A 10,281-nucleotide genomic window follows, 5' to 3' on the forward strand; every position below is an offset into this window, starting at 1 on the left:
GATTGTGATCTCTGAGAGGATGTACGCTTAGTCAGAGGTTGCTCATTGAACCCTAAAATAATTTCACATACGTGTCGTGTCAGAAATATGCTGAACTGTAATTTTACGATTCTAGACTTTGTCAAAAATCCCCCAACAGACTTTGAATTAACTTTCGTTATCGTGCACACAGCCCTTCCAGAGTTAATCCACTAATATATGAATACAATTAAAAAATAAATTAAGTTGCCAACAAAGCGAAACTTCAATTCAATGCTTTAGAATCCAGACGGGAGTATAATCCACACCATATTCCGGGACATCAAGAACAATCTTCTTAGAAGCATCTTCGACATTATAGATTGCACACTTCTGATCACCTTTGTAATTTGCAATGCAGACTTCATTCTCCATCCCTTTTACGAAAGTAGAAAAAGAACCACATGGACCTGCGAAAAACGTAAAGTTACCCAAACTGGTCACCTTCTCTAAACGTACTCCCTTCTTATCGTTCTCCTTGAACTTCAGCTTGAAAACTCCAGTAAATTCACCACCCGGATCTCTTGTTACTGCAAAAATTTCTCCACCAGATGCCACTAAATACGCATTCCGAAGAATTGTAAACATGTTCGTTACTACTCTTGCAGTCCAAGTGCGGGTACCGATGTCATAATGCCCAAACTTTCCTAGTGAATCAATACAATACACATGGCCGTAACTGTATATAGCTTGCTTGACTGGAAGAATAGTTTTTGCCCAGTAAATCCACTTTGGATTCTCCTTCTTTAAATCATCAATTTCTAAACGGTAGAAACTTCCATCTAGACATATCGTATAAAAGATGTAAATAACACAACTTGATGATGTAGGTGGATCAGTGAACACTGCAGAGTTGATCATAAATTTCGGGTATGGAAGATTGATTCTTGAATGCGTAAACGGGTTGAAGAAGAAAAAACACCGACTTTTCCTTGATAAAAGCAGTAACCAACCATATGCAGATGCTATACATTGTACTGGGGATTCTAGTTCAGGTAACTTGCAAGGACTAACGCTTCCTTCAATAGGATCGTACATAACTTGTTTAGCGTCGTCCAGTAATTCTTCGTGGAGTAACAACAATGGTTGCCTTCTCGGTATAGAGCCCGACTTTGAACTGGAGCTTGCACTACCATATTGATGCTCGAGAACGCCCATGATCTCTCTTTTTCTTGATTTCTCTTCCTCTACTATCTCGCTCTAGCTATGGTCATGTCATGTCATGTCATGTCTATATTTATAGGCCATATTTAGGTTTCACAGTTGTATTGAAATAAGAGTTTTTCTAGTAAAAGGTTGAACATAATATAGAAATTTGTGATTGCTATAAATAATTACCTAGTAGTCTAAAAATTGTTGCACAAGAAAACAGTAACCAAGAAGAGAAAGCAAACGGAACCAACAATAACATAATTAACAAAATATCATCACTACAAAATATCATCTCAATTTGAATCGATTGAGATTGATTCAATTGAGAGAGACTTGAAGAAAAACAGTTGAAAATTCTCGGTTTTTTTTACTTTTCAAAATTCACAAGGATACTCCCTCGTTAAAGGACTTTAATTACATACACAATTCCAATGCGGTATATGTATTTTCTGAGGTTTTAGAGACTAATTACTCATGAGCTCAGGGTGACTCAGGCCAACGAGCAGTTACACTTGGGTCAATTGGTTCACCGGCAACCGGTTGAGTGAAACCTCGGCCACCAAACATTGGACGCATAAATGAATCATCGTACTTACGCCAGTACTGGTGTACCGTAGATGTAGCGGAGAGTTGCCTATCAAGTCTTGGTCGTCTAGGTCCATTTTGATTCTCCCCTTCCATCTGATCAATAAGCACATTTTGAGTCCCTGCGTCCGTCTGACCAGATTCCAAATTTTGCTCGTTAACTAGGAGTGGGAATGTTAAGGGTGATTCTTGGGATTTAAAATTTGGAGTTGTTGGCCCGGATGAAGGTTTCTGAGGTATTAAGAGTATTATCAGGGGCTTAGTCAGCAATCCAAATACCTGAGTCACAAAACAACCAGCAAAGTGACATAACCAGTTTAAGTGAAAACTTGGGTTGGATAATCTCAAAAATCATGGCACTGGAAGTAGTAAAGAAATGAAATAGCTTACCACTGTTGTGAAAAGAACGACACTTATAGTGCTCGTGATCATAATAGCAGTTCCTTGCGTTTGATTGTAGCCTTCGCGTGCAAACTGCAGCACCAGATTAAGGGATGTGTATAAGTCGAATAGGTTGACTAGTTATATATGGTGTTTTAGAGGTTTAGGTCAATTACCTGTTTATAAGCAAGTGCAACAGATACGGCACCTCTGATCAGACCAGCCCACCATATAATTACCTGCAGGATTATGGATAGGGGTTTTGCACATTAGTTTGTTCAGTTAGGACAAAGAAACATAAAACCACGATATCGGACAACTTACTTGCTGCTTTATGTTAATTTTGTCTTCTGGTGCTTTTTTAGTTAAGTTGTTTAAGAAGGAAAGAGGGAAAACAGAAGCTGCTCGTCCAACTCCAGCCAGACCTAGCAATATTGCGCTAACCCCAATTGATTTTCCAGGACTGCAGAAACACATTATGGTAACTTAGCTGTACTTTGGAGTGATTAAAACCAGATAAGTATAAATGAAATTATCAAGAGAGATCAAGTTTGACAAAGAATAAGTTAAGCCATAAATGTTGAGGTTCTCATGGCTTAATAGAAAGTACCTTGTACTAACAACTTTCCATCTCTCAATATCCAAAGCATCCATACCAACATATAAGAAGATAAATATTTCAGCAATGAATGACATCGTCGCAAAAGTATGCCTACAAATAGTAGAAAGGAGGAACAGCTATATAGATTGATCAATTGTCAAGAACATGGGATAAAGAACATAAATGACTTCAAACAGATTTTATGTACAATTAACCTACTTGGTGGTGATTCTTGAATTATCAGTCACGTTATGCCATGTATAATGCGACATGACTATCCCACAAAAGAATACCGTGAGAATAGCACTTAACTCAAATAACTGCAATGATAAATAAAAGTTTAACCAATATTACAAACAAGAAACAGAAGTTTCAACATCAAGCTATAGTTAGTACAAAACACTAACCTCCGCCATCATATAGGAAAGGTAAGCCATAAGTATCATAATTGCAACCTCCCGGTCAGTTGAGTGCCTGATATTCATGACAAAAAAGAAACAATTAAGTACTTAAGATTTGTATCAATAGAACTGTTAAGATAAGGGAGAGTCTCATACCTGCCAAAATACAATTTTTTGATAATGTACGCGCTAAGAAGTCCGGCCTGTAGGAGAAAGGAACAAAAACTTCAGTAGATGTTCAATGGCAACAACATAGTAGGACTTTAGATGAAGCATGCAACACATTTCATATAACAGGAGAAACTTACAAACACTCCAAGCAATGTGCTTATGATAAACAAATATAAGAAGTTGCCTAGGAGCTGCAACGCAGTATTAGAGCTAATGTGAGTGAGATCAAAGCTCTGGATTGCATTGAAGAGCACCACAGACGTGGCATCATTAACGACGCCTTCTCCGAAAACCAAACTGTATAGAAAAGGTGTCTCGTTCTGGTTAAGCACCTGTAAAAGAAAATGGTAATTTGTTTAAACTGCAGGACCTTTATTGTTTTTGTCTAAACAAAAGCAAAGCATTTCAAATCTTTCCATACCTGCAAGGTGCAAACAGAGTCGGTGGCCGAAAATATCGTTCCAATTGCTGCAAGTAGCATGAAGGGAAAAGAAATTATAGCATACAAGATCAGAAAAATATCACAAGCTTAAAAAGATTGAACTAAAAGAGAGTACCGAGATAGTCGCCTAACTCCAAGCCACCTATGTCCATCTTTTTGAATATTTGAGCAGCACCTGTATTACAAACATTGATAGACAATGTCAATAAATTCCTAGTATGTGCCCGTATACAAAATTCAGTACTAATCCACCCAAATACTAGAATGTGCCCTCCATTGATCAAACCATACTTGACACTCTTTCCTTCCACGCAAAGAAATAAAGGCTTTTAATGTGCTTGAGCAAATAAACTAGGTCATGCTGCTCACTTTGTTAATGCAAATCAGAAAGACAACATGTCTCTGCTGAAGTTCGTTAGTCAGTTTTTTCCCTCAACCTAGAAAGCACGTCAATGTTTGCTCTTTTTAAGTAAGTATAACCTGCTTATTTATTTATTTTAAAAAGAGGCAAGTACTTCTGTTACTTTGTACTACCCATTAACTGCAAGCCTATAAACATCTAGTAACCACATTTAAGAATATAATAGAAGCAACATACCAAACGAAACGATTGCGAAGGATAAAAATGTCCCAACAGCACCAAACAGCATAATTTTCACGAAATTTCGAAAGAAATGTTTCTTCTTAACCTGAAATCTGTAGTACATCATACAAAGAAAGCACACTCAAGTCATATTAATGGAACTATACATACGTGACACACGTCTAAATAATACAATTGAGAATCATATCGGGATGAATCAAAAACAGTATTCAAAATGTAAAAAACACAACTAACCCAGCATTAAAGATAATAGGCGGAAGAAGATATATAAAGAAAAGATCTTCACTAAACATTAAAAGATGAGAACTTGTTCCTCCTGTAGTTAATAGAATCACAAATCCTGTACATAATCCCTGCAATCATCGAACAAATTACTTGATTATCATAACAGAAGAACACAGCTATAAATGAACTACAAAGAATGTAATACTACTTACAATTGCAATAGCGGTAATCGACTCGTTCATCCATCGATTCTCTTCTAATAAATGACCAATCACGATACAAGCACAAAGAAGTGTGACAAATAAGTTAATTGATACTACACCAGCATATTCTGTTTGCAGCTTCAATAAGTCCAACATGGCTCTGTTTCACTCTCTTTTCAACCAAACTTTCATATAATCAAAGAGAATTAACCTATAAGAACTCAATCAAACGAAAACCCGGACAGGGTTTTGCTAATTCTACTGATCTTGTTCTTTAAACAGAATGAAAAAGAAGATCGCTTGCTTCAAAATTTGAACAAGAAAAACTGAAATATCCTCTGTTTTACTCTGATTTTAGGAAATGGAAAGTGAAATTGACTTAGATTGTGAAGCTTACGAATAGTTGAAAATGGAAACTGAATAGAAAATCTAGAGAACTTTGGAAAGTAATCAGAATTGGGTAACAAGATAGAGTCAAAGCTGTGGAGAGAGAGGAAACTATTATTATCGACAGAGAGAGTAGAGATGAGAGTCATGAGACAGAGAAAGTTAAAAACTTTCTGAGTTGCAAAATGTACGCAACCAATTATGCAAATGATTACATATATTCTTGGAATTTTTTTATATTAAGAAAATATTTACATTTCTGGTTAAAGCTTGCACAGATCCAATTCTGGTTTCTATTATTGTGAAAATAGTTATAAAAACGACAAAGGAAAACTGTTAAGAAAGGGGAGGATCTTAGAGTGATATTCGATTGCGACGCCAATTTTCTTCAAACGGTAACGAATTTGAAGCAATATTTCCTTTATAAAAATCTACCTCCCTACTAAAAATGAGCGCATTTGAGATATAAAATTTCACCATCTATAAATTTTAATTGGATTATATGCAGAAATAAGCCTGTTTTGGACCCTCACTTTCGTTTTTAGGCTTGTTGTTTTATTTATTGCAAAACTAGGCAAGTTAAACGGATTCTATCCACTTTTGTTATCTCGGTCAATTTATCGCGTTGACTCGTCAATTTATCGTCAATTACTCATGCAGCGATATCTCATGGATGTGGTAAGATTACTGAAATGTCCTTCACACGTGTGTGTCAGTCACATTAGATAAGATGTCCACGTGTCTCTATCTGGAAGACTAATCTAACTAACACGACATCTCGAGGATTATTAAACGGCCATGATAGTACTTCATTGTTATTATCGACAGCGCGGGAAGGTGTAAGGAATAAGAGAAGACAGAGAGAGAGATCGATCCATTTAGTTTCTTCTTTTCTCTTGTTCTTCAGAGAGGATTTTTAGTAGAGAGATAAATCAGTGAAACAGTGTTTTGTTAGTTGAGATTCGAAGAACAAATTGAAGATTTCCTGCTGGTGAAGATGCCGAGACGGAAGAAGCGTTCTACAGAGAGGTAAGAAAAAACCCTAATTTGTTTTTAACGTTTCAGTGATGAACATATTATGGGTTTTGTTTGTAAGGTTGATTTATTAGGGTTTTTTACATGGGTTTGTCGGTGTTTAGATTTCTAGGGTTTTCTCTGTTTATAGATTTTCTGTTGATTAATGTTCGAATTTGTCTGTTGATTAATGTTCGAATTTGTTCTGCTGATAATTTTCTAGGGTTTCTTAATTTCAAAAGTGGGTTCTGCTGATAATGATTAGTTGAAATTGATTTCTAGGGTTTTTATGGTTTGTGTGATAATTGATTTCTAGGGTTTTTATGGTTCTAGAATTTGTCTTAGATGGGTTTTCCATAATTTGTCTGATATATAGTTTGTCAGCAAGAAAGCATTCCAGAAGCATTTGAGAGCCTACTGTGTAAAGCATAGACATCAGGTTAAGTTTAGTGATTCAAACAACTATAAGATTAGGGTGAAGTGCATTCATAATCATAAGACCAAGTGTCCTATGTTCATTTATGGAAGAGTTATGAAGGGTGAAGGAACTACATTTACTCCGAGAAGTTGGAATCTGAAGCACACATGCAATGGAAATGTTAAAGCGGAGAACTGATGTGCAAATCCAGCATTTGTAGCTGATTGGTACATGGAAAGGTTGGAGACTCTTGGAAATAATAACAACATCCCTGATCCTGAGTCATTGGCAAATGAGTTCAACAAAACAATGAAGGTGAACATTAAGTACCATACAGCCTGGAGAGCAAGAAATATTGTGTTGCTGAATCTTTATGGCAGCTATGAGGAGCAGTACAAGAAAATTCCTGCATTATGTGAAATGGTGAAGGTAACATTGTTTTATTGTTTGTTTGTTAATGTTTGTCTTTAGTTAGAGCAACATGACTTAATATTACAAATTATATGGCATTAACATTACTTTGTTGTAATTGCAGGAAAAAAATGTATGCATGTGTGGCTAGTTTCTCATATGGAAGCACAGACAATACATTCTTGTCAATGACACTCTGCTTCAAGCCTTCATTGGATGGATGTAGGAAAATCATTGGATTGGATGCTTGTCATTTGTATGAGAAGTATGGTGGTGTGTTAATGGTTGCAACAGGTCTAGATGTTCAGAATGGTTTAGTTTCTCTTGGTATAATGGTGTGTAGGAATGAAACCATTGAGAACTGGAAGATATTTCTCAAAGACTTGAAAGCTATACTGGGTGAAGACTTGCATTTCACCATTATGTCAGACAAGCAGAAGGGGATTAGTGAAGCTTGTGACAAATACTTCTGCTTGGATGAGCACAGAGTATGTTTCAGGTAATGTTATACTATTGTTAATCTAGTTCCTTTTTTAATATTTCCTAATAATATCATTTCAACGACTAACTATTACTTGGCTACTTGGCAGACATTTGATGAAGAATTTCAAGAAGTATTTCAAGTCATTCAGCTTACACACTCATTTTTGGAATGCTGCCAAATGTTACAAGAAGAGACACTATCAGGTATGCTCATTTCTCAAAACAGTATAATGTAATTGCAATTACAAGTATTACAAACATGAGTTTGATACTATTTATGTTTGTTTTTAGCAACACATGGATAAGTTGTTTGCTGAGGATGAAAAAGCTGCAATGTATCTCCTAGATCAAAAACCTGAATGTTGGTCTAGGTGTCATTTCTCAAATGATAGCAAGTGTGAGCACATTAACAATAATTTCTCAGAATCTTTCAACAACATGGCCAAGCCCTTCAGGGATAAGCCTATCATTACACTTGGACAAATGTATGCTAAACTGGTGATGGGCCGATCTTTTCTTCAAGAGGAGGAATGAATAGGAAAAGTGACAGGATGGTCAGATAGTTCCAGAGGAAATGAAGCTGATTACAAAGATGCAGGACTTAAATCATCTGTTTGAGTTAATTGGAGCTATAAGGGGAAAGGTGTATGAGGTTAGGAGTATTCATGATGCTGTGTTTATTGTGGATCTTCCCAAAAAGACATGTAGTTGTTTGCAGTGGCAGCTGAGGGGATTTCCCTGTCAACATGCTGTATGTGCTCTAACACCTTTGAGACCAAACTGAGCTGAGTAAGTCACACTCTCTTTTTATTCCAGAGTTTCATTCCTATGTTTTGATTTGTTATGTTCCCTTTATTTTTCCTTGCTCAATCTTGTAAACTGATAATTTGTGGATCTACTTGTCTGATTTCATGTTGTAGCTACTGTGACCCTGTGTACAGTGTGGAATATTACAAAAATACATATGCTCCAGAGTTTGAACCACTGTCAGATGAAATTGACTGGGTAAGAGCATTAGTTTTATTAAAAATAAAGATATTGATTGTTGTGCAATAAATATTTAATAATAACAAAGATTCTTTTAGGGTTTCATACATGTTTTATATAGTAAACAACCTTTAAGGGTTTCATATCTTAACCAATATCTTCTATTTCTTTATTTATTTGTGTAGAATATACTGGTAGAGTTCATTAATCCTCATGTTATCATAATCAAAACTAGAAGGCCAAGGAAGAAGAGGATTCCTTCTTATGATGAAGCTGGAAGTGTGAAGAAAATGAGAAAGTGTAAGAAGTGTGGAATTTATGGTCACTATGCAGTAACTTGTGGTGGTGCAGAGGTTGGAAAGAATCCAAAGGGAAACAAGCCTAGAACCTGTGTTGATGGCTCAACATCAACACCTTATGTCCCTGAACCATCAAAAAGAAAGTACAAAAGAAAGAAACCAGTTGCTAGTGCTTCTGCAGGTGCATCTACTACTGCTAAGGATGGAATGAAGAACAACAACAGTTCCAAAACATGTGTTGGTGAATCTTCTAAACAAGGTGCTGCAAAATCAGGCCAAGGGAGTAAGAGAAAAGCTTCTTCTCAACCTGCTTTCAATCAGACTAACAAACATGTTGGATCTGTCAACAACAAAGTCACCTTCACAGTTGCAGATCCAAAGGGAAAGAAGAAACCAAAGAATTACATGAAAATATGATTCTATGTTTGTGTTGGTCTCTTTTGTTGTGACTGGATCTGAACAATATGGTTGATTTTGTGTTTCAATTTGGTTATGGTCTTTTGTGAATGGATGAATGGATGCTTTTGTAAGACAATACAAGTTCTGAAATTAAAATAAATTTATTATAAAATTGTTGCAGGCTACATTTTCAGATTTTTCTTAAATTCCTTGCATATTTCATACACTTTACCCTTCATTGTTTCTTTGCTTTCAATGACAAGAGCATCTAAAGCCCATCTGAATGCATCACAGGATTTCTTCTTGCACACAAGGTATGCTATGTTGAAATTATGTTGATTTTTGCACATCTTCAGTTATAATTGAGAGTTGCAGTTGTCTTTAAAGCATCTTTGAAGCTTCAGTGAAAAGTTTGTAACACTGTGATTGTCTTCTTCGCAGGCAATACAACCATGAGCTGATGGAAGCTTGATTGGAAGTGCTGAAGAATGGGAAGAAGCTTGAGAAAACCACTCAAAATAGTTGCAGGTAGGATTCAAGCATTTCAAGAAAAACTTTTCATTAATTACTTACATCTGTTTTAGACCTCAACAAAGCTCTTACTCCATTACAAGGTACATGTTTGTATCTTGAATAAACCCATTGACATGCCTTTGTTTCATGATCTTCTTCCATTTCACACATTAAAAACACTATCATACTATTCGAAGTACTTGCTTTATCATTCATACCACCACCCATTTTTTCAGATCTGAAAATGAAGAGAAGCAGATTTATGTGGTTGTGGAGATGTTCATTTATGGACAAGATTTATGGAGAAGAAGATAAGAGTGTCACGTAAGCAGAGCCACGTAAGCATGCCACGTACGCACTATCCGGTGACGTATACAGAGTCAACACACATCTGGTTGGGTCACAATAACCGATTCAAAGGACTTTTAGGTCTTTTTAGTTACAACTAACGGTGCTAACTTTCCATCCATCACTTTTGGTCAAAACTTGCCTAGTTTTGCAATAAATAAAAAAACAGGCCTAGTTTTGCAAACCATAAAAAAAAAACAGGCCTATTTATGTAAATTTCCCATTTTAATTCTAGCGGT

At 36.0% G+C, this 10,281-nt stretch overlaps 3 protein-coding genes across 3 annotated transcripts; 1 reads left to right on the top strand and 2 right to left on the bottom strand.

Annotated features, from left to right (window-relative positions):
• Nucleotides 1-249: 249 nt before the first annotated feature.
• Nucleotides 250-1,176, bottom strand: LOC113316138 (F-box protein At4g00893-like). Its single transcript, XM_026564359.1, has one exon. The coding sequence runs from the start codon at nt 1,174-1,176 to the stop codon at nt 250-252; it is 927 nt and encodes a 308-aa protein (XP_026420144.1).
• Nucleotides 1,177-1,402: 226 nt separating this feature from the next.
• Nucleotides 1,403-5,362, bottom strand: LOC113318081 (sodium/hydrogen exchanger 3-like). Its single transcript, XM_026566207.1, has 14 exons — nt 4,793-5,362; nt 4,590-4,708; nt 4,350-4,447; nt 3,867-3,926; nt 3,731-3,777; nt 3,447-3,641; nt 3,295-3,341; nt 3,145-3,211; nt 2,957-3,057; nt 2,747-2,848; nt 2,461-2,599; nt 2,313-2,375; nt 2,146-2,229; nt 1,403-2,034 (listed from the first exon to the last, which is right to left on the bottom strand). Exons 1-14 carry the CDS (start codon nt 4,937-4,939, stop codon nt 1,651-1,653), a joined length of 1,653 nt encoding a protein of 550 aa, XP_026421992.1. The 5' UTR covers nt 4,940-5,362; the 3' UTR covers nt 1,403-1,650.
• A 1,471-nt stretch (nt 5,363-6,833) lies between these two features.
• LOC113316140 lies at nt 6,834-9,199 on the top strand. Its single transcript, XM_026564360.1, has 6 exons — nt 6,834-7,039; nt 7,138-7,512; nt 7,604-7,700; nt 7,788-7,981; nt 8,417-8,501; nt 8,669-9,199. The coding sequence occupies exons 1-6, from the start codon at nt 6,834-6,836 to the stop codon at nt 9,197-9,199; spliced, it is 1,488 nt and encodes a 495-aa protein (XP_026420145.1).
• The last annotated feature ends 1,082 nt before the right edge of the window (nt 9,200-10,281 follow it).

This window comes from Papaver somniferum, chromosome 10, assembly GCF_003573695.1.
Source record: "Papaver somniferum cultivar HN1 chromosome 10, ASM357369v1, whole genome shotgun sequence".
Classification (NCBI taxonomy): Eukaryota; Viridiplantae; Streptophyta; class Magnoliopsida; order Ranunculales; family Papaveraceae; genus Papaver; species Papaver somniferum.

Coding starts and splice junctions, on each gene's coding strand:
- LOC113316140 (XM_026564360.1), top strand. CDS start 6,834: ATGGAAAGGTTGGAGACTCTTGGAAATAATAACAACATCCCTGATCCT. Junction 7,040..7,137: donor GAAATGGTGAAGGTAACATT/GTTTTATTGTTT, acceptor TTGTAATTGCAG/GAAAAAAATGTATGCATGTG. Junction 8,502..8,668: donor TGTCAGATGAAATTGACTGG/GTAAGAGCATTA, acceptor TTATTTGTGTAG/AATATACTGGTAGAGTTCAT.
- LOC113316138 (XM_026564359.1), bottom strand. CDS start 1,176: ATGGGCGTTCTCGAGCATCAATATGGTAGTGCAAGCTCCAGTTCAAAG.
- LOC113318081 (XM_026566207.1), bottom strand. CDS start 4,939: ATGTTGGACTTATTGAAGCTGCAAACAGAATATGCTGGTGTAGTATCA. Junction 4,709..4,792: donor CGATTACCGCTATTGCAATT/GTAAGTAGTATT, acceptor CGATGATTGCAG/GGATTATGTACAGGATTTGT. Junction 3,778..3,866: donor GGAGTTAGGCGACTATCTCG/GTACTCTCTTTT, acceptor TGCTACTTGCAG/CAATTGGAACGATATTTTCG.